This window comes from Notothenia coriiceps, unplaced genomic scaffold (assembly GCF_000735185.1).
Source record: "Notothenia coriiceps isolate Sejong01 unplaced genomic scaffold, NC01 NC01_scaffold00000339, whole genome shotgun sequence".
Lineage (NCBI taxonomy): Eukaryota > Metazoa > Chordata > Actinopteri > Perciformes > Nototheniidae > Notothenia > Notothenia coriiceps.
In genome coordinates, this window is record NW_011333040.1 from 13,729,330 (window position 1) to 13,752,984 (window position 23,655).

General features: G+C 42.0%; 2 protein-coding genes across 9 annotated transcripts in view; both read right to left on the minus strand.

The window, feature by feature from the left end:
• Window positions 1-23,655, minus strand: part of cep104 (centrosomal protein 104) — a 133,779-nt gene that overhangs the window by 73,928 nt on the left and 36,196 nt on the right. For all 3 annotated transcript variants that reach the window (XM_010772449.1, XM_010772431.1, XM_010772440.1), the window contains 6 exons: window positions 18,067-18,143; window positions 17,482-17,650; window positions 14,033-14,188; window positions 13,216-13,443; window positions 11,606-11,818; window positions 10,222-10,389 (listed from right to left, as the gene is read on the minus strand). In XM_010772449.1, the coding sequence (XP_010770751.1) occupies window positions 10,222-10,389; window positions 11,606-11,818; window positions 13,216-13,443; window positions 14,033-14,188; window positions 17,482-17,650; window positions 18,067-18,143 (1,011 nt within the window). The remainder of the gene's footprint in view (window positions 1-10,221; window positions 10,390-11,605; window positions 11,819-13,215; window positions 13,444-14,032; window positions 14,189-17,481; window positions 17,651-18,066; window positions 18,144-23,655) is intronic.
• cyp1b1 (cytochrome P450, family 1, subfamily B, polypeptide 1) lies at window positions 1,965-14,289 on the minus strand. Of its 6 annotated transcripts, none has more exons than XM_010772391.1 (4): window positions 14,280-14,289; window positions 5,682-5,945; window positions 3,712-4,719; window positions 1,965-2,756 (listed from the first exon to the last, which is right to left on the minus strand). In XM_010772391.1, the coding sequence occupies exons 3-4, from the start codon at window positions 4,707-4,709 to the stop codon at window positions 2,135-2,137; spliced, it is 1,620 nt and encodes a 539-aa protein (XP_010770693.1). In that variant the 5' UTR covers window positions 4,710-4,719; window positions 5,682-5,945; window positions 14,280-14,289; the 3' UTR covers window positions 1,965-2,134. The 6 variants fall into 6 exon arrangements, with proteins under 6 accessions (XP_010770693.1, XP_010770702.1, XP_010770717.1 ...); XM_010772400.1 differs by lacking the exon at window positions 14,280-14,289 and adding an exon at window positions 8,946-9,024 and having other exon boundaries at window positions 5,682-5,837; XM_010772415.1 differs by lacking the exons at window positions 5,682-5,945; window positions 14,280-14,289 and adding an exon at window positions 8,946-9,027.

Below are 23,655 nucleotides of genomic sequence, written 5' to 3' on the forward strand. Positions count from 1 at the left end.
TGAACTAAGTTCTCATGAACCTTTGTGGGAAAAGTACTGCGGTGTGAATGCGCCTATTGTATGAACATGTTTGAATTGGGGGGTGGACGTCACATCCTTTAGGGGGGTCCGGGGGTATATTCCCCTGGAAAGATTTTTTTTTGAACATTTTACAGTAAAATGCTTCAATCTGGTGCACTTTGAGCACACAATTACTAGNTTTGATTTTGCTTTTATTTTAAAATCATTTTGTGATATTCTCTCTGAAGAGACTTGCAATTATTTGCCCTAGACTTCTGCTTTCAGACCGAGTTAATTATAAAGTTATTACCCTATCCGATAATAATCCAATGCAGAGGAAATAATGTAATACAATACATTATTTATATATATTAAATATTTATTTATGTATTTTTATATCTCTTAAAGTTACAACCGGCCCTTTTAGTGCAACCATAATGTGAATGTGGCCCGTGATGAAATTGAGTTTGACACCCCTGATTTACATGAAGGTTACTGGCATCTTATGCATGGAGAATAAATGACGGGGGTTTTCTATACAGCAGCGTTCTACACAACTTAAACGAAAACCTTTGTGAGTAACAAAAATAGAAGAGAAAAAATACATAATAACACTGCTAATATTAATCTTTGTATACTTTGCATCCACAGCAGAATATATCAGATCACTCTCATCATTCAAATAGTATTGACAATTCAAAGGCGTTATTCCTGAGTAACTATTATAAGCTTTAAAACTGCATATGAAAAACTGTGTTAGTACTGTTTTTAAGTTAAAGGACTCATTCATCTTAGGTAGTATATGATGTGTCAGCTCAAAATCTCCAGTGTCGATGGTTTACCTTCAAATCAGAGCGAGTTTGAAAGAGGAAGAACTTTAAGGTGTCGGACAAATTTACATGAGGTGCACATTTGCTTTTAATACGAAAGCAAAAACGCATGACAACACCATGATGGTTTCTACCTTTCAATCCTTTCACACTAAAGTCACAGAGCGTGTGTCGGAGCAGCTGATGTCTCCTGTTACCACGGTGATGACAGGTCTGAGGTCTTTAAGGCTGATCTCCAGCTGAGTGTAGTCCTCCACCTCCGAATCAAACAGAGATGCTAATTGCTAAGTGCTAACGCAGATTGTAAATGGCTGCTTGTGGCGTACACACTTCTGTCCTTGTGTCCTTGCACACCAATGCCACGTCAGAATCCCCCCTGGCACAATAATACTTTAGATGAGTCAGTGATAAGAATAAAGCCTGAGATTTCAGCTTATGGTTTCAGAAACATGAGCTATGGTTCATAAGTCTTTTGTGTTTCAGCCTTCATATGTTTTACATTTGTATTTATTTGGTAACACTTTCTATGACACCTATGTCTATAAGGCATTGGAAACATATTCATTATGCGTTATGATCTGCTTATAGCACTGTGTAATCGTATGTCTTCCTTGTTATTCATGAAATGCTTTATCGTGTTAGAATTTGTACTAATACATCTTTATTTGTATTTTGTATTTTGATCTGTTTCTCGCTCATTTTTACTTAAAGGTGGGGTAGGTCATTTTGGAGGAACCAGCTCCAGTGCGCTAGAATTTGAAAATACACAGTCGGAAATAATCTGCCACTTCCTTACAGAGCCCCTCATCCAACACATACGAACGCGCACATGACCAATGAGGGAACGAGATAAGTTTGTGAACAGATGGAAGGCTGACAGGCAGGTAGGCCATCCAGTTAGCCGGGCCGGCTCAAATGATTGGTCGTGCTTTTTACAGTACTACGGCTTCCACAGATACATTTTTTTTATGGATTTTTTGTCAAAGCACTTAAGATATTCATTGCTATCGGGATGTTAAGAGCACTCCATGGAATATAACAAAAAGTGTATCTCGAGCCGGTTTCTCAAAATGACCTACCCCACCTTTAAACTTCTTATATTTTTATAAATATTTTTTACTACATTTTATTCTCAAGTTTTTACTTTAAAGTCTCTTGTTTGTATAAATCATTTTATTTATTTTCTATTCAAAAATGGAGCAACTGTTGCAAATCCCTGTTTGCCCCATGTAAATAAGGTATTATGATTCTGATGCTATGAGCCGATTACAAGACATTTTAACTCGATGCCTAATAGACATGTGTCATGGTGTAACCAATTTTTTTATTTTTTTTTCGGAGTCTGAATAAGCCTTGCCCGTGGGTTCATGCCTGGTGGCGGCCTCCAGCAGAGTAATATCTTCTCTCAGAGTCACAGCTATGAAGAAGGCGTGGGGCTTCAGAGTCAGCCCGTAGTCGTAGTCCAGTTTGACGGGCCGGGCGGGGTCCACGGTGATGTGGCATTGGTGGGAGATCAGCACCGTGAAGAGGAAGAGCTGCAGCTTGGACAGCTCCTCTCCGATGCACCGCCTCTTCCCCAGCGAAAAGATGAGCACGCTGCTGGTCAGGTCCTTATTCAGGACCCCATCCTTCAGGAAGCGCTGGGGTTCAAAGGTCTCCGGGTTGGACCACAGCTCTGGGTCGTGGTTGATGGACCACTGGTTGATGAAGACCACGGTGTTCTTTGGTATGGTGTAGCCCATGATGGAGGTGTCCGTGGTGGTGGAGTGGGGGATGGTGAGCGGCACGAAGCTGGTGAAGCGCATCACCTCGTAGATGAAGGCCATGACGTAGGGCAGCTGGGGCTGGTCCTCGATGGAGGGCAGCCGGCTGCGGTCCACCACCCGATCCACTTCCTGCCGCAGACGCATCTGCATCTCAGGGTACCTGCAGTCACAGGGGAGAGCTGTGTTTAATGTGACATCCACAGTTATAGAGGGTTCACTCATAAAGGGCTGCAGGACTGAGTCCGAAAACCAGGGAATGGGTTAGCAAATTAGCACTTTTTGATCGCTCGTCTTGGTATCTTTGTTTTTTTTTTTAATGGATTTTGGTTGTACGCTTAACTTAAATGATGTTTTTTTCTTTTTGGAAAAGGGTAGACAGAAAGGACTAGAGAATGAAGTAGACATTTTGCATTTTTGGTCCCCTCATCCCAAAATCTTTTGTTTTGGTTGGATGCTTAACTTAAACCATTTTTAGAACTATGTTTGGTAAGGGACCAAGGAAATTACATATGCCAAAGTTGTCCCTGGGTCTGAAACAAACTCAGTTCAGCTGCAGCAGAACTGAAGCAACAGTGCCATACACCAGGTGAGCAATGTGCGGGCCAGAGGCAAATTAACGTTTAGTTGGATATAAAATATAGGATATACCCCACTTGTGAATTTCGAAGCTTTTAAGTGTCTATCACAATGCCAACTAGTGGCTCAGTGACACATACACACGCAAACAAACAGACTTAAGTGTTGTGGTCGAGACATTTGGGTCATGTGACCATGTTTTTTTTTGTTGCGTTTATTGCCTGCATTTATTGGCCGATTGCACATATGCTAAAACAATCATAAAGGTAATGTTTATTTATGAAAGTTATACATCTGAACAATATGTGCAAGTGTCATAAAGGTATGTTTGCCAAAGATCTACTTTCTACAAAAAAAAATGTTGTGATGAAGGTGATGCTACATTTCGGTGTTGCCGACAAAAACACATCATTGCTAGCATTCTTTAATTAATTGACATTTAATTGACATTTAGTAACCAAGGAGAATGTCACCTAAAAACACCTAAAAGTTCACAACCTTAAAATTATCTATAGCCTATGATGATAAAGAGTGCTTACTTGACCAGAATGAGGATGATCCACTGCAGTGCCGTTGACAAAGTGTCTTGACTCGCTCCAAAAATATCCCCCAGAGTGGAGGGCACGTAGTCCTTCCCGCAGGATAAGACCCTTGATTTTTCTCTTATCTGCTCCATCGCCACAATAAAGGCATCCGTCATGTCCCTGATGGTGCTCGGCTGGATGGTTTTCCGGTGCTCGATTACTTTGTCTCCGATGAACCTGTTAAACTCCAGGTTGAGCTCCTTGAAGTTATCAAACATGGTTTTGATGGGGTTGGGGAAGTACTGCAGCCAGGGCATCACGTCCACGATGCTGCCAGCCCCCACGGTCTGGGTGAACTGGTCGTTCCTGCCCACCACCTGCTGGAACTCCTCGTCATCGTGAGAGTACCTCTTCCCGAAGCACACCGCGCTCATGATGTTGGCCGTGCACACCACCAGGTTGTTCAGGGTCTGGAAGTACTGCAGCTCCTGTGTCTTCTTCACAAACAGCTGCAGCAGAACTTTGAACTCGCACAGGACGTGGTGCTCAAAAGTCCTTTTGGTGTCTGGGTTCCCCGTGGAGAACATGCGCACGGTGGACTGAGCCACCCTGCGGTGCACCTTCCACCAGTCCGTGATGGTGCCGAACGCCAGGCTGTCCCCGTTGGAGATGTACTGGAAGGAGGTGAAGTCCGGTCTTCCAGCAAAGTCGAGTCCCTGCTTCACCAGCGCCTGCCTGATAGAGTCCCCGTTCAGCACCACCACCGCGCGAGAACCCAGTTTGATCTGGAACACGTTGCCGTATTTCTCCGCCATGCGCGCAAAGTACAGGTGCGGAGCTTTGCCGAGCTGCGGAGCGTTCCCGATGACCGGCCAGGCGAAAGGGCCGGGGGGGGCAGGGGCCGAGCTCTGCCGGAGCCAGCGCCACAGGTGGAGGGAGAACAGCAGGGTTACACACCCCACCAGCAGGGCTCGTGCATTCGCCGGGTTAATCTCCTCCAAAGTAAAATCCATTTTTGGGATCCTGCAGGACAATATGATAAAAGCACATTTATTTAACAATTGAAATAGGATGGGCCAATTTATACGTAAACAAATATGACATTCTTCTGAATCAGGAGGTGATGAAATACCTGCTTATATCCTTGGTTCATCGAACACAATCGGATGTTTTCAACCTTGGAATATTTTCTAATTATACTGAAAAAAATCCAAAGCACAGACTGAGTCTGCAGCACATCCACGGTGTGTGGGAGAGTGTGTGTCAGCAGCCTGCCCATGCTGTGAAGCCCTGCCGCACAGTGAAGTCATTTATCCGCTAACAGCGCAGCATCATGGCCCCTCCGTGCTTTGTTACTGTGGGCAGGTTTGTTGCAAAGGGTGTCACCCCAACCTCCTCCCATCACCTCCTCCTCCACCCCCCCACCTCTCTCTCTCTCTCTCTCTCTCTCTCTCTCTCTCTCTCTCTCTCTTCCTCTCTCTCTCCCTCTCTCTCCTCTCTTCTCTCTCTCTCTCTCTCTCTCTCCCTCTCTCTCTCCCTCTCTCTCAATTCAATTCAAAGGGGCTTTATTGGCATGAAAGTTAAATTAAACAATGTTTTCATTGCATCAAAATATAAAATAATTAACAACATTAACAAACATTTCAAATGTTTACATATTATTGACGATATATATATACAGTGATACAATTACATTTCAACACGTGTGTGTGTGCGTGTGTGAGTGTGTGTGTGTGTGTGTGTGTGTGTGTGTGTGTGTGTGTGTCTCATTCACTGTCCCTCAGGTTGTGGCATGTGTATACATATTGGGCAGCAAGATGTGCCTTGTCTGCCGAAGTGCCCTTGAGCAAGGCACCGAATGCTCACTGGCGCCGGCTAGACTGGCTGCCTCTGCTCTGACCTCTCAACTGCATGTGCATAACTGTGTGTGTATTTGTATATGTATGTGCATGATGTAACAAGTGTGTACTGTGTGTACTGTGCACCTGTATAAAAAACGCTGAGTGGAAACTGAATTTCCCCCTCGGGGGATTAATAAAGGTCCATTTCTTCTTCTTCTTCTTCTTCTTCTTCTTCTTCTTCTTCTTCTTCTTCTTCTTCGAGTATTTTCAGTCTTGAGAGGTCATCAACCTCGTTGAAATCTGGGATTACAGAGTTCAACTTGTTACAGTAAATGTTCCTTATTTCGTTGAATGTTTCACACTTTAGGAGGAAGTGCATCTCTGTGTCAGTTTCACATATTCTGTTTTCTCTTGGTTTCTCTCTCTCTCCGTCCCCCTCCCTCGTCCCTTTTTTGTCTGACTGTGAACATCATTGTTTAAAGTAGGCTAGAAAGTTAACTGAAGGGATTCACTGCATATTATTATTGTATATTGACATATTCAAGCGATTAAATAGCAATATTATTATTATTCCCTATTATTTTTAGTATTATTATTGTTGTGGTTGTTTTTGGAAGGGATTGCAATTATTGGTGGTTGTGCTGCATCACTTATGACATCATTTATTTGTTTTAAGAATTTTAAAACACACGTAGGCTATATTCATATTTCTGTGTTGTAATTGATATTTTTGTTGTTGTTGTTATAATGTATATCATTATATTATTATTATTATTATTATTATTATACACAAATATTCTTCTTATTGCTGTTGTTGTTGTTGTTGTTGTTTAAGGGAATAACAATGTAACACCTTTTAAACAGACATGTATAATATACTTTTATATATTGTTGTCATACAATTATTATCATATTTATTATAATAAAGTAAGAATGTCCAATTTGTGGACTGGAACTATGAACAGTTAAATCTCCTTGTTATTGTTTTTATCCTCATTAGTACTTGCTCTTGGAGGTCCTTTGTATTGGTGGTATACATCACATGTGCAGTATATTAGTTATAATACTTTGTACACAGACATGTATACTAACAATGATGGTTGCTGATATGATTTATAAAGCGTTATCTCAAAATGCAGAGTGCCGTGCTGTGATTCTGCAGAGAGCTGCAGTCAGGGGGAAGGTGCGCCGCAGCCCGAGGCGCATCGCACCAACACAAGTCAGAGGAGTTCAAACTGTTTCAGATAAATGATACACCTCCAACCAACATAAACATCCACTTATTACTTCTGTTTGACGCAAGTCTGACGTTTTTCCGCAGCGCAATTTCGCCTCATTCAAGAGAGCCAATTATAAAGTAGTTACATATTATCTTTCTATACACGTTTTCGCATTTTTACATTTCATATACACACAAGCCTCATTGTGCCTCTGATCTATTGTGTTGCTCCAAATGTGTGACGACAAATATAGCCTGGATAAATAAAGGACTAATCTTCTTTAAAATGAAAGAAAACAGTAACCCGCATCACTCTTTCTCTCATATTAAGCAATTTGCTGATAGTGTTAATATTGAATGAATAATTGAGGGTGCGCTTTCCCATCATGCCACCAGGAGGAGGCGAACCCCGCGTGCTCACTCATTCATTCCCCGGTAATTAATATATTGTAAACATCAAACACATCTCAATTAATCAATTGTCAATCTGTAAAACACTGTTTTACGTTGTTTTAAAAAAAATGGACTTGCATAGCTCAATCATCCATACATTTGTAGAACTAAAAACTAAATTACAAGCTTTTTGGTTAATATACAAAAATAATGATGGTTACAATAAATTGTATTTTGATCTGTATTTGTATGACGTTTTTTTTCTCTTTCTCTAATTTTCTGCAATTGTTTTGGCCCCGCGTGGCATCGTTAATGTATTACAATGAAACGTGATTTTATTGTTTATTTTTAATCGGTATTATTATAAAGTTTTTTTGTTATTTCGCTATAATAATTGAGGTCTTGGGACAAAAGCGAAACGATATACTTTGCTTACTCACAGGAGGGCTGTTTTCTTTTTTATAAGCTTTGCTTTCTGCTATCCCTCTCCAACTAACTTCGTTTTCTCGTTCTTTCGGTGTAGGTTATTAACATTGCATTAATTGAATTAGAAAAATAATAATAAAAAAGCGTCCCAAAAAAAGAATGAATTAATGAATAAAGTCCTCTCCTCTCTCTGCTGTATCAGGGTTCAGAGCTGTGTCGTCATTTAAGAACCCGTGCATTAGCGTTTCTCTGCTTTCCCCTGTTTGTCTTGGATTCCCTCCCGGGTCCCTGGCTCCCCCCTGCTCTGGCTTCCCCCCTGCTCTGGCCTCCCTCAGGTCTGGATGTGATTCGGGGCTCCAGGTTCAGCACCGCGGACAGCGGCTCACAGAGTCCCGGAGATCTGCTCTGACCCTCAGCCTCTCTGAGCTGCAGCTGCACACTCTGTCTGAACACACTGCAGCAATGGAGCTGTTCATAACGTGGATTTTTTTAAAACATATATATATAGGCTATGCCGTTAATAAATCTGCTATATATACCTGGCTGCTACATCTTCAGAACTGTTACAGGATGTGTATTTTGTATTTTTTTTATTTTTTATTATCTTGCATGCTTCTTAGTTAACATTAAGTTGTCTTCTCTTCGTTAACAAATGTAAATTTCCCCTCTGGGACGAAAAAAGGTATTCTGATTCTGATTCTGATAACTATAAGAGAAAACACATTTAAATAAGATGTTTAAAGTGTATAATGTAAGACACCAGAACAATGTGACCTTAAAAAGAAGAAATCAAGATATTTAGCTTCAGAAAAGTGTCCTCTGCTCTGAGACTTTATTTATAGTAAAGCTGGCTTTCATTCAGCATATTCAGGCAGCAGCCTATACACCAACACTGAAACACATGAGCACATACTACAGTTTAAAAAAGCAGAAATAAAATCTGGGCAGACAGAAAATGCTCCGTTTTAGTTTAATACACCCAGTTAAGCTCACACACACTATTGTATGAACATACAGGATCACCTGCTGAATTAAGAAAGAACAAATGAAGCAAAGAAAGTGAAAACCATAAAGCAGATTTAGGCAGTAGGCGTATAGATTCACTCTTAAAGTATTAGCCAACAGAACAGTACAGCTGACAGAGAAGAGACAACATCTGATCCTTTACAACAAACACTAGATGCTCTTTCTAGGGTTTTTAGTACACTGTAATCCTGCTAGTAATTCCCAATGTTTTAAATAGTAACAGCAATCTGATTACATATTTTCTTCATGTAACTGCAAGGGAATGACACTATAATAATGAAGTTTTAGCTTATTAAAATCATAAATCAGAATGTAAATATATAACGGCTCGCAGACTCACTGACCTGTGGGGTCCTCACTGACCTGGGGGTCCTCCTCTGGATGAACCTGAGAGCTGTATTCCCATGAGGCTGGAGAACAGCTACTGAATGAACCACTGATCCCAGGATCCAGCTATTAGACCAATAGCTGGAAGTGATGTATACATGGTGTGTGTGTGTGTGTGTGTGTGTGTGTGTGTGTGTGTGTGTGTGTGTGTGTGTGTGTGTGTGTGTGTGTGTGTGTGTGTGTGTGTGTGTGTGTGTGTGTGTGTGTGTGTGTGTGTGTGTGTGTGTGTGTGTGTGTGTGTGTGTGTGTGTAGTAGTAGTTAAGTTAAGTTTGTGTGTGTGTGTGTGTGTGTGTGTGTGTGTGTGTGTGTGTGTGTGTGTGTGTGTGTGTGTGTGTGTGTGTGTGTGTGTGTGTGTGTGTGTGTGTGTGTGTGTGTGTGTGTGTGTGTGTGTGTGTGTGTGTGTGTGTGTGTGTGTGTGTGTGTGTGTGTGTGTGTGTGTGTGTGTGTGTGTGTGTGTGTGTGTGTGTGTGTGTGTGTGTGTGTGTGTGTGTGTGTGTGTGTGTGTGTGTGTGTGTGTGTGTGTGTGTGTGTGTTCTGAATGCACTTCAAATTATCACTTTTCTCTTGATTTCCCTTTGATATTTTGTTTAGGTACAGTGTTACTTGCAGCTAATTGATTGATTGTTTTAAGGGTATTCTGTGTTGAAATGGTGCAAATATTTTTAATACATATCTAATATATTTCTAATACATTGCTCTTGTGTTGTTCTTTCACATAACTAAGACTATAGAAGTGTAAAAAATAGGCTAAGTCAGATTATTCCAAGGGACATACATGTCAAGTCAAGTCAATTTTTATTTATATAGCCCAAAATCACAAATCAGAATGAGGGGGTCCTTGGTGTATTCTCTATCTTGTAAGGGGTCCTTGGCTGAAAAACAATTGAGAACCTCTGGCCTATGCCAGTAACACAAATACTACAAATCCACATAACAAACAATCAAAAATGAAAAAGGGTCGCCACTTATTATTATTTTAAGAAAAAAACAAAAAGTAAAGAAAATAAAAACTGGCTGGCGCCTCCTAGCAGCGCCGCTCATATTTCAGCAGCGGCGCTGCGCCGCCACTATTTGTATATAGGGGAAACACTGGAATCCAGAGAACATCATTTAAACAACACTTCGACATTGACAAAGTAAATATATCCCTATTGGCTAAGAGGCTTCTTTAGTTTCTATTACATTAATTCAATTCACAGCAGAATGAATTGTCTTTTGAGGACATTACTTACAGATGACACTTTATCCAGGAGGGCCTTCTTGACCAGGAAGACTGCAGCTCTCGTCATGTTTCTCAGATCCTCCTTGGGGGTGGTGGGTGATAGCTCCGTTAGCTTCTTGTACACAGCCAGGAGAGCATCCTCTCTGTAGCACCAGGTTCTGGAATATGCCCCTGCCACCTGGAAAAGCAAAGAGGTGGCGAAAAGATATCACAAATGTCAGTTATGTGGGTAGATGTGGATAAAAATGTGTGTAATTCTGTGTACCGTATAGAAATGGTTTAATACAAGCCTGTTTCTTCTAATTGCCAAATCAACAAAAGTTTTCTTTTTTAAATTCCATAAAGCTGTGCTAAATCTTTTATGTAGGAGTAGGTGGTAATATGCTTTGATTGCATTCTAGAGACATGCTGCTGCCTGGACTCTGCAGGATGATCAAGTGTGGGATGGAATCCTTTAGGTTATCAAGTGGGCGCACTCTTTCCTCGATGTTTCACTGATAGGCCCACGACACCTCAAGAGGGTTCAGCAGTAAATCCCAGCGTCCCAGGCTCACCCCCTAAATGCCATCTACTCACTTGAGGGCCATGGTGGATTCATTTATGTTCCTCCAGAGCCACTGACTGCCTTTTTCGGCAGTTCTCAAGAGGCTTTCCTTTGGGTCGTGGGTCGTGGCTCTTACTCCGATTAGCCTCGTCATAGATGTTGCTACAAACCCTCTGCAGCCTACCTCATCTGAGCCTTTGCTTCCCAGCCACGTAATCGCCCATCATCTGCTAGCTCAGCGTACCTCAGCTTTTTGCCTTCCTAGGGCTAATCACTATTTCATATATTATCAATGGATAAAATTACTATAATTGTGAAATATGTCGCAACTCAACCTAAGTCTTTATTCCAGCGTCTACAGGCAAAGGTTTCAGCAATAAAAACATCTCTGATGAATCCAACTTTACAATACCTGCGCATGACGGCACGGAATACAAGACGATGTTAGAAACTAGCTGAAAACTGAGCTGACCATCTTGCAGCTACAGAACTTATTCACGCGCTTATTATGTATTTTTCTCAGGAGTTGATGAATACCAAAAAAGAGCCAAAAGGAGGGTAATTACTCGATTCATTGGTGAACAAAGCTTGTGTAGTGAAAAATATCTCTAACATATCTTTGGTTTTGGTATTTTGAGTAATGCAAGCTTTTTATCTGTTCACGTATTGATTCAAAGATATCTGGGACAGCAAAAACAGAGCAATGAGAACTGGCTTTAACTATACATAAAAAACACACGTTATTCTGAGCACATACTGTATGTAGAAAAAAAATGGTGTGTAGAAAGTAAAACACTTAGTTAGCTTAGCAAAGCCATGTTTTTCCGGTTCTCCATCTTTTTCTTCTTACCAGTCTTTCTCCATAGACTTCTATTGGAAGGCTGGCTTCTCTCTGGGCCTTCTCCATCAGGGGCTCTGCCTCTCCGCTCATCTCAGGGCTGGGCGGAGTCCTTTGGGCGTCAGGTTGGGGTGACAGCTGCTGTGTGGGGCTCAGAGACACCTCCACAGGCCGGTCTTTCCTTTGGACTGGAAGCGGCCTCTCATCGTAAGGCATACAGATAACCTGTCAGCACAAGAAAACAGTACATTGGCATTTAAAGCATTACATATGGTATTTACATACATTTTCAATCAGAATGCTTTATTTATCTTGGGTTGAATTGGGTTTCATGACAGTTGCTTCATTTTAGACTAAAATAAAATAAAAGATAAATAGAATACAAATATATATACACATAAGAAATCAAAATAAGAATGTGTATTAAAACATTTAAAAAATACAAATATATACAATCCTGTTTGTAAATCAAATAAAAATAGAGACAACACCACAAGACCAGTTTTGTTTATTGTGTTTTTAACCTGGATACTGATGAAGTAATCAAGTAATAGTAGAAAAACTTTTTTTTTCTTCTAATGATACCTCCGTTTAACAGTCCAAAGAAAACTGATCCATGCTTTTGAGTCTGACAAGGATGTCCAACCTTTTGAAAAATTCATCATCACATGTCCTTGTTCTTTTCACTAACTTTCACTAGCATTTGATCACTGAAAGGGTCGATCAATCAACAACACGATGACAATGACTGTTTAACCCCGTCCATACTAACCCAATCTCCATCCGGTCGGGACCGTCTGCCGGCCCCAGGGCCAACTGGCACCCCTCTGCCTGGTACCAGGCTCAAAGCCCTGCCTTGAGGCCAGGTTGGCAGCCGCTGGAGTCAGCCAACTGTTGCACGCTTTTAATTAAATAGTGAAACCCAAACCTGCAGCAGGGCCGGTCCCAGTAGGTGGTGAGTAAAGCATAAAAGCCCCCGCTGGTCATAATCTCCCAACACTACAGAGGCTTAAAACAGGCGAGGTGTTCCCAAGAGTGCTACAAAAGGCTGGGTTATTGTTACAATAATAAAGCTACAACTGGATTAAAACCTTGGATGGGTTTTTCCATCAATATTGTCTTTAACCAATTGTTGTTATTGATTTTTTAAGCTCAATATATCTGGAAAAAAACATATATAAAACATATATAATATATATGTTCTCTTGGCCTTTTAATTAATTACTGTTTTTAACTATTGGAAGGACCCTTTAGTCAACATGTCGACGTGTCCTTGGGCAAGATACCTAACCCCAAGTTTCTCCTGATGGCATGGCCAATGATGTGTGAACGTGTGGGAATGCTACTTCCCTTAAGCAGGTGGCACCTTGCATGGCACCCCCTGCCTCTCTATGAATGGCTGTGAATGGCTGAATGCTGACTTGTATATGTAAAGTGCTTTGAGGGGTCGTAAAGACTGGAAAAGCCCATTTACAATGTCTTAAGGTTTATTCGTAAACCACTTTAGATTGCTGTTAAAATATGCAGTATAAATAAAACCTTTGATTGCCTGTGCGACAAGATGCTGCAGGTGTCAGACATGTTTTATGCTTTTATGATGCATTTCCTAAAGTGCCACTTACGTCAATCCGGGGTACAGTAACGGAGGTACTCGTCGAGTCAGATTGGTTACTTGGCTTGGGAACAATAGTTTCCGCATCTAACTGTTGATTCTGAGGAGCGTCCTTTTTCTTCCCCTTCCTGAATGTGTCGGTTGAAATTAGGGACTTTGTGGGAACTGAAGAGTGACCCGGAGAAGGCTGAAGGGAGGGAGGTTCCCGGGATGGAGAGGAATCTGGGACACGTGTGATCTGATCAAAAGGTAGAAGAAGATAAGATAGTACTTTATTGATCCCAATTTAGGAAATGTTTGTGTTGCAGCAGCGTAAAAAGACATGGCATTGTACAATAAAAATTAAAAGACAAGAAATAAACAAGAAGGTAGAACAATTACAAATGAACAATAACAAGATATAAAGCAAGGTATTATATTTACATAAGTATGTGACAGACGGGATATTAAATATTAAACTGAATATATAAATGTAAAATGTACAGTGTGATTTTATTCCAAGAGAAACTATGGAGTAGAGAGTTCTCTGCCAGCCAGAGGTGATTTGTTGTACAGTGTTATTGCAGTGGGCAGGAATGTTTTCCTTTATCTGTCCTTGTGACAGCGGAGCGTCAGCAGTCTGTTGGAGAAGAAGCTCCGCTGTCCGTCCAGCTGCAGGTGGAGAGGATGAGTGGGGTTATCCATGATGGACAACAGCCTGTTCAGTTACTGACTCAGTTTAGGCAAGATAAGTCATTATTTCCCCCATATTCCTTTATTTCTCTTCTTCAACACCAACACCTTGAATACAAATATATTTATAAAAAATATAGAACATGCTGACTTACTATTGACATGTCCAGCAGGTGGTGGACTTCCAGCTGCTGGTAGACGCTTGTCCTGTATTCCTCCATCATCTCCTTCTTCTTCTTGGCAAGATCATAGTCTTCCTTTTCGATTGCACATCGCTTCTCCACATCATAACGGGCCAAACGCTCCCCTACCTGGAAGAGTGCAGGACAAGGAGAAGCCTTCACTACACATTAAACCATGGATATATAAAGAGAACTGGATACAGCGTTAGAGGCGGGCCACATTCATTCCTATGAAAGTTGCTCTGAGTCTCGCGCAAAAAATGACAGACCTCACATTCCCAACTGAATAAAGTATTTTTGACCGAGAAGTTTTAGTACCACCGTTTGGCCACTACAAAAAAATTACCTTTGTGGCTAGTGCTAGATTTAGACGGGTAAATATGAGAGCAGGCCTGTTGAGACTGCTCATGGTCTCATGAATGATGGATTTATGGCAGTTTGTGATTAAAAACATTACAATGTTGATCTTATTTCTAATGATTATTTTTGTTAAGAAAAAGATTGTACTCATAGTTTAATTGCTAAGATCTTGGACGGTAGTTATTGAAAATAAATGTAACGGTGCGATAAACACGAACAGTCACCAAGCCAAGCAAAGCAATACCACGGCAACTGTTTCTACAGTTTATATTTAATTAACGTTGGCCAAATAAGATAGAAAAAACACACCAGACCAGTTCTCCGCCTTTTGTCTACTCTTCTTTCCGTCATGTGTTTCTTTAGATATCATGTAACGACAAAAACCATGCTAAGATCTTGGACGGTAGTTATTGAAAATAAATGTAATGGCGCGATAAACACGAACAGTCACAAGGTCAGACAGTTTGAAAGAAACCAAGTTAGTCACATGTATTTTAAAGAAAAAATGATTGCATGAGGTGTGAGTTTCTAACACCCATTCCAGTTTACTTGCCAACTTCCTATGGGCTCAGAACAGTCTCAAAATACACATATGCACACAGAAGGATTCACACTTGTATTTCATGATCCGCAAAAGGATTCACACTTGTATTTCCGGATCCACACTTGTGTTTTTCAATGTACACACAAATGTTTTCCATTTCATATACATGTTAAAATCCAAATACAGAAAAAGGTTTTACATGTGTATTTTTGATCCTCACATATTTGTTTTCCGTTTAAAACCTCTGAACCTGCAAACACAACCCGCTTTCTGTGCATGGATCGCTGTGCATTCGTGTGTGGGTTTTTGAGACTCCCCTGACGGTCACCAGATTCGTACTTGTAATTTTTTTTATCTATGGCCAATCAGATGTCTCCTCAATTCTAAGCCAATCACATGAGCGCGCCCCCACGAGGGTATGATTTCTTGCGTAGCGCTTCATGTACGCATTTTGCGCTGTCCGGAGCTGACAGGTCCATGGAGCCTGCCTGCCGGCGCTAATCTCAGGACACCTCCACTCTCAGTACATTGTCACTTTCCGGACAAGAAATGCACGCAAACACAAGCCTTTATATTATTAAGGTAAAGTGCCACTTCCCGTGGGTGCTAGACAGTGAACTGTCAACGGGGGGAGTCTCGCTGCGGGGAAACGGTGGACCTCTGTCGCCTGTCAAAGCAACTTCAGATGGCCAGTCCGCCTCTGCCGGTACCGAGGTGGGTCGATCGGAGTGGCCCGACCGGCCCACTTCGGTACAGCCCGATGGCCAGTCCGCGACTGCTTCGGCATACAGTATAAGTGTTGCACGGCCAGATACGGCTCGAGAAGCTGACTCAGATAAATGAGGCGAGTAAACAGCTGACAGCCGGCAAGTCCTTCTGTGACTGTGTTCATGTGTGTGAGTCATTTAAAGCATTCCTTTGGTAAGGACAGGCTCATTGTGACCAATAGAAACAGAGTTAAAACTACAGGAATAAGACTCACATTTGAACTTTCCAGAACTAAGCCCTTGTGCTGCGTAACAGTAAGAGGGCCACATGGTGAATCATTAAGATTTACAAGCTGGAAATTTGACAACATTCCCCGTAGGTCAGGAAATTCTGTAAAGCTGTCATAAGTTGCTAACCAGGTGCCAGGTGACACGATCTGAACATCTCTGTTGAATCACACCAAGCAATGCAAAACCACGGCAACTGTTTCTACAGTTTAAAAAGAAACGTTTGCCAAATAAGATAAGAAAAAACACACCAGACCAGTTCTCCGCCTTTTGTTTACTCTTCTTTCCGTCATGTGTTTCTTTAGATATCATGTAACGACAAAAACCATCCCATGAAATCCTGATGGTGCGATGACAAGGGATTTTCAGCATGACTACCTTGGCAACTGCCTTGAGTGAAATGTTAATATGCCATGCTAACAAGGTGCCAGTGTGTGTGTGTTATCTAGTTACAGAAAGGCTGGTGGTTGGGAGTTGGAGATACGCTAGTCGAGGACAGTCACTGCAGCTGTTGGGCTTATTAAGAATTCATGGTCAGCATGGTAACGCTCTATACAAAGGAGGTCGGTGACAGGAATCTGAACAATGTTTAAACACTACTGTTACAAACAGTGGTGAAATCCCACTGGATATCTGTAAAAAGAAATACAAGCCTCGCAAAGTTGAGATTTGCAAGAGAGGAATGATTATCAGTTGAAGTGAGCGGATGAAGATATCTGAAACCAAAATATTTCCTTACACACTAAATGTCTTCTTTGTCTAAAGAGTAAAACAATCTGCCAAAAGCAAATAGAGATAACATGGTGTAAAAGAACAACGGTGAAGGGAGTTTTTTTAGATAGTTATGTTAAAGCAGCAATTCCAAAATAGAAGTAGGAGTTCTTGATTCAGAAAAATACAAGCAATCAGCTAAATGATCTTGATTTATGTTAATAGAGTTCATAATGCAACAGGACCTGTCAGTGTTTATCTGTTTAATATTAGATTGGATTAAGATATATATATTTTTAATGTACACAATCCTGAAGCTAGTATGGTTGGTGTTTATGTCCACTATGTTCCATATTGTTGGATAGTATATTCGCCATAACACAATACAACTGGCATAGCTCAATACTAAAGTCCAACCTTAAGATGTTGCTATGACATCATGTTATTTACTTATTTTCCTTCCCATGTCTTCCCAAAATAATTATAAGTGATAAGTGAAAATTAAGCTTTGTGCCAAATCTTTAACAGAAGGGTTTTAAATGAACAGTTTTTACATTCTGTGAAATAAGCTTATTTGCTTTGTTGCTCAAAAATACAAGATAGGAATTGACACCATGTCTGTGTGTTGAGTACATAGCAAGAATCAATGTTTTGAAGGGCTTAAATATGAATTTTTCTTTTGCAGACATTTAGTAACTCATTAAGACGGAATACATCCTGTTATTTGTAGAGCATACTGCCCACCATGTAAGCAAATATTTGGTGTCAATATGTTGAAGCCACATGTGTCTACCTCCCAGCAGCAGTAGTACCTTTTGCAGGTCTGCGATGGCCTGCTTCAGATTCTTGGCCTGCTCGTATTTCTCCTGCCGGACCATGTCCTGCTTCTTCTGGTCCAGGAGTCTGATGATGTGGGCGACCTCTGGGTCCTGGTACATGTCGAAGGCCAGGTCATCCAAGGGGGAGATGGACTCGCATTTACTGGACGCAAAAACATTTGAAACAGTTTACAAAACAAAACCTTCAAACATTTATTTCTCTTCAATATAAATTTGGTCCAATTCACTTGAGATAATGTCAGTGTAAGATGTATGTGTCTTTATCAGTTAAATGGGTATGTGCAAATCCTGATCAAAGGGAAAAAACACTAACCCAGACCCTGAGGTGAAGCATCCCTTGGGGGTTGATATATATATATATTTTTTTTTTTAAAGGAAAAAGGAAAGAAAGGAGTATTTCGAAATATGTTTTCCTCCTCACACGGGCCGCCACCTGCATTGTCTTCAAATGCGTGTGACCTTGAATGCCTTATTGGTTGTCTTCCAGACTAAATGGCTTTGTTGAAGGGTGTTATTGTCACAAGACAAAGAAAGCAGGGTTCAATGTCCTCGCCTCACCCCATGAAGGTCGTGTCCAAGGCGGATTCCAGCTGGGTACTGTTGAGGTAGTGTTCGATCAGCTGCTCTCGGCTTGGCTGGGGGTAAACAGATGGACAAATTAAACACACACATGCATATATACTCTTGTATTACTGTGCTCAGGAAGACCTGGTAATTGTCTCCTAATCCTGTTAGCTCTAAAGTGACCTTCAATTATTACCCTAACCTTAAAGTAACCAAAACATTGCCATTTACAAGTGAGACCTGTGAAAATGTGCGGACTTGAACACATCCGTAATACAAGTGTACTCAGACATACATGCTTACATCAAAACATAATTACTTATCAGCAATTCAAGGCTACAACCAAATATGGAGATTTTTAATACACTGCTTACACTGCTATCACCTGAAGTGTGAAGTGGAAAATCGGTCAAAGAACAGGCTGTCTATGAATTACATAATTCACAAAATCTGCATGTAATATGAGGAAGGACAAACGTCCTGCTAGCCAGTAATAACTAGGAACACGCACAATATTGTACACTTATCTAATCATAGTGCAGTATGTCGTTCTTTTTCCTGAAATACGATAGTACATTACATTAGTATGAGGAGAATTTCATTATTCACATGACACAGATTAGATAACATGTTTTGGGGTCAGTTCACAAAAAGTAAAATATAGAAATGTTCTTAATACTTTATGCATCCACTCCTAAATAATTGTGTGAATATAATTGAATCTGCATTGTGCCCGGCATTCAAAAACATATGTTTATATTAAACACCAAAGTGTGTTTCCAGGAACTGGTAACTCTAGATAAATAGGCAGTTAACCGTTTTCTGTTACGAAGCACAAGCCGATATGAAAAGTGACAACGGAATTTATCCAGCATGAGAGGGTTATAACGTGGTCCATAATATTTCCAACCACCATTATTCTATAACACCTTAATTAGAGCAATTAATTAGGAAACATATCAACTATCTCATTTCTTAGACGTCACAGTAGAAGAAGCACAGGTGTAAATAATGAAATATTGGCATGCATAAAGAGCCATCGTTAATGATATTAGTAACACCTGTGCTTTTTATTGTGATGGTAAGTGAAAATAAAGGCAAACCAGGTTGGAGAAAGCTCAAAATGTAAAATAATCAGATTTCGCTTCATCAGCATTTACTTAAGCCTAAAGATTGGCATTACTAATTGTATATTGACGGAACAGAACAGATTGATAGTACAGTATAAGGGAGACTTAGCTGTACAATATGTAGTGTCCTGCCCTCAATCCAAATAAGAACAACAGATTGGTGGAGTTGTGTAAAAGCATGGGATCATGAGTCTTTTCAACATTAGCAGTCAATGCAATAGGCTTCTTAAAGGTCCCATGACATGGCCATTTCTACTGATCATAATTCCATTGTCGAGGTCTAATAGAATAGATTGACATTGTTCAATGTTCCGAAATCACATTGGTTTCTCATACAGCATCTCTGTATAGTATGTGTATTCTCTCTCTGTCCTAAACGGCTTGTTGGAGCTCCTGCCCCCCCCTCTCCCTATGAGCCCACTGTGCTCTGATTGGTCAGCTCGCCCACTCTGTTCTGATGAGTCCACCACCGTTACAGCGGAACATCAGTGATTATGTGTTACAATGGCGTTAGCAACCAGAAAATGACACCAGTAATGACAAACAGATGAGAATGCTGCGTGGGGTCTGGGTGCCGTGTTGGCGGGACGTTGCGGGAGACTCCCTGCTCCTGGCCCTTTTGGGGGCTCGTATGTGTATATGTCTGTGTACCCCAGCGTGAGGCTGGATTACTGGTTTGTTTCGCTGTGCTCGCGTGGGGTCTGCGAGACAGCCAAGAACACGCAGAAAACTCAGCTGAGCACAACACATCACAACACAGGCTCAGCGCTACCCGCCATACTCAAAAAACCTGGCCCTGAAGGACCCCCGACGACCTCCCGGGGGAGAACCCAATCCGGGAGGGGAGCGCCCCCGCAGGGACCCGCCGAAAAACCGACAGCCCCGCCGGACAGCAGAACGCACCGAAGGCCGATCTCCAACCTTCCCTTCCCTAAGCAAAACTCCTGAAAGAGTGCGTTGCCGGCCCAACTCCATCTGTAGCAATGTTCCCAACCATGAAGGCTCTAATGAGCGCCTTGCCAATCCGCGCTTGCAGAAAAGGAAGCAGCGCACTGAGACCTCGCCCCTCAGATCAAGATCACCAAAGATCTTCTCATTGCTGGGCTGACTGCCGTCTCCCGCATCCCTTATGCGCTCCTGGACCCCCTCTCTTCCAGCATTTGAGCACCATCTCCTCCACGAAGGCATCCCTCCTCCCTCCCGCCTCTCAGACCTCCTACGGTGTCACTGGCAGCAAGCGCTGTATTGGTTCACCATCCTAGCCTACCCTCAAGCATAACCAGGAAGAAACAGTTTTGTCTCGCATCAAATGGCTTCACAATTCACCCGGCCCAGTCCACCCCACGGTGTAGCCCCAGGGCTCCTGTGCTTGGCCGCCCCTCCCTCTGTTTCAGCCATTTACATGCTCCGCGCCCTCCCGGCCAGAACCATCCGACATCATGGACTCAATTTCCACTGTTACGACTGATGATACCCAACTGTATCTCAGTACTTACTGCCCGCACAGGCCTCCCAGCATGTTAAAAACTGTGCTGCAAGGTCATCACCTACAGCGTGGCGCACATCACTCACCCCATCACCTCTGGTTCGGACTGGTCGTCTGCATCATACAAAAATCCTCGCTCCTTACTACAAGTCTCCATGGCCTGACTCCCCAGCACTATCGGCTACCTTCGCACCAATGCACCCGGAACACTGCGTCTTTCAGCTCTAGGGGGCTGAGGCTTCCCACACAAGAAACGCCCTGGCACCAAACTGCGAACCTTCGGGGACAGAGCCTTACCAGCGTGGCCAGCCCCCACCCTCTGGAGCGCTCTCCCTGCGGAGATCGCAAACATCCCCCACGCTTAACGCCTTCCAAAGGGTAGAACCATCTGTTTAAAAAAAAAAAGGCACACTGGCCAGACTAAATCTATTTGTTGTTTTGTCTGTCTGAGCTGGTTGCTCTGGAAGCTGCTTTTGTTTTGTTATGTTTTGTTTTGCCCCCTGTTCTTCTTTTGTTAACGGCGAAGCTTCGGGTCCTCATGAACAAGCGCTATACAACTACAATCCAAGCTATTCTTATTATTTTCAGTTGGACGCAGGAAGAAAAACATGCTCGGCAAACAGAAAAATCTTAACGAGGCATTCTGGGGCAGCATAGAGCAGGTCTTTTCTGTGTTAGAGTTTTACTCGCCGCTAAGGGTGTACTTTGACGGGTTTGGTGACTTTGCAGACCGTGTTTACCATGCAGAAGAAGCTAGCATAACACACAAAGGGGACCGGGGTAATCAACCAAAGAAGAACAGCATGTCATGGGCAGCCTCGTTTTAAGGTTGAGATTATGTATTGTTGTCAAATGTCAAAGGAGGTTTTTTATCCGGGGAGGCAGAAATTGATCACGACGAGTTTCCTCCTCTAGGTATAACCACAAGATAGAGGCCCAGGAGATTAAAAAAGTAACAATACTGACCAAAACATTCATCGTTAAAATGGTGCAGGTTTAGCAGTACATTGAATTGTAAAAAAGCAGCAAGCCTACCACTAATGTTTGCTCCAGCTTTCCTTCAATACCGGGAAAATGTATGGTAAAAACAATTAAATATCTCAAAAGTCTCATTGGTAAGAACTGTTGCCAAAATATAGCGCCTGGATGCAAATAATGGCAATAATATGACTCTGGCAAATATCCAAAAACGACTGTCTTTAGCTACGTCGATTGAGCACCGCAGCGATTTTTCTAATTAAAGATGTTTTTAATCCAAATGTGAGTACACACATTTATCAATGTATAAATACGAGTCTGGTCGGTTTGAGTAAATATTGCAAATTCAGAATCCTTTTTTGGAGGCATAAGCGGGGCAGATTCAAGCAAACACCCCACAATTGAGAAAGCTTCCGTTTACCAATCATCCTTAGCACTTTTGAATGGCTGGTGTGAGTACGAGGAAAACTCAAAATCCATTCCCTCCATTGGCAGTTTGACCAAATGTTGGGGCGTGGCTTGATACCCCCTAAAGAGGTAAGAGTAGTCAAGATACCTTTTTTTCTTAATAATTTAAATAACCAACAACTTTAAAATACCAATAAGCTTGCCCTGCTTTGTCCTGCACCAAGTGTCCGCTCCGCGCAGGACAAAGCACACTCGACCGTGCCGCTCCACAGAACAGATGACAAGAGAACAAGATCTAGCGCATCCCTTCCCAGGAGAGAACGGCTGCTACGTGAGGTGGCTCAGAGTCGGAATCTACGCGGAGCACAAAATGCACGGCGCTTTCAGCTGGATTCTGTGCGAGTGTGGTCTGTGTCTAATTCCCCTGCCTGTTTGTGGTGTGTGTTTTTGTGTTTTCAAGGTGCTCTCTCTTCCCTCCAGACCTGTCTGTCTGCAGAAACTATCTGATTTCAGCCGCTAACTAAAAGGCTCCTGTGTGATTAGCATACCTACATCCTGCCTTTGTTGTCTCATTACTACATTGCCCTGAACATAGCACACACACACACACACACACACCACACACACACACACACCACCCACACAACACACACACAGCACACACCCACACACCCACACACCAGCACACACACACACACACCACACCCACACACACCACACACACCAGCACACACACACACACACACACACACAGCACACACACACACAGCACACATCACACACAACACACACCATTCAGGTAAAGCACGTGTGGCATATAGCATGCTTATATAGTGTATCTCGCCTGTAATTCAGTACATCCTCCCCATATAAATATCTAATATTTAAAAAGGCAAATAGCATCATAATACGGGATACATTGCTCAGGATCCAGCTTTAATAAAGGATACCACAAATAATACTACCCGTTGACGTTGACGAATTATTTCAGCGCAATTCGTGTTACCATTTTAAAAAGCCAAAAGTTCAAACCTGTCATAGTCCCAGGCAATGGATGGAAAGAACCAATCAAATCAACTCATTAACTTAGTGACTGATGACACGACTGATGAGGCATCCGCTCAATAAACGCACAGCACAACAGGCCCATCTAATGCCGAGCAGCATAGAAGTTCAGTGAGGGTGACTGAGTGGCAGAGAGTCGCTCACTTACAATCAGTTGTTAGATAGTGTTAAAAGCATTGTCATCCAAAAGAATCTTCCCACAACACATTAAGGCCACCAGAAGCAACTGAAAATCATCAAAAATACATGTGGTAGAACAGAAAAAAATATATCAATGGCATGTGCACAAAAGGATGTGTTGGCGAGATTAATATGGTAAAAATACTTTGCAGGCATTTAAGGGATAAGGTTGGTGATATTCTATACTTTTATTATAATCAAAAATCATGTGAAAATTGTGTAACAGATTAATACCTGAATTTGTGATGATTGTATTGGTTTTTGACTGTCCTGCGTGGAAGGTAATTCTCAGGTATGTCGATGGCGTCCACGTGGACTGATTCAACTCCCGAGCTT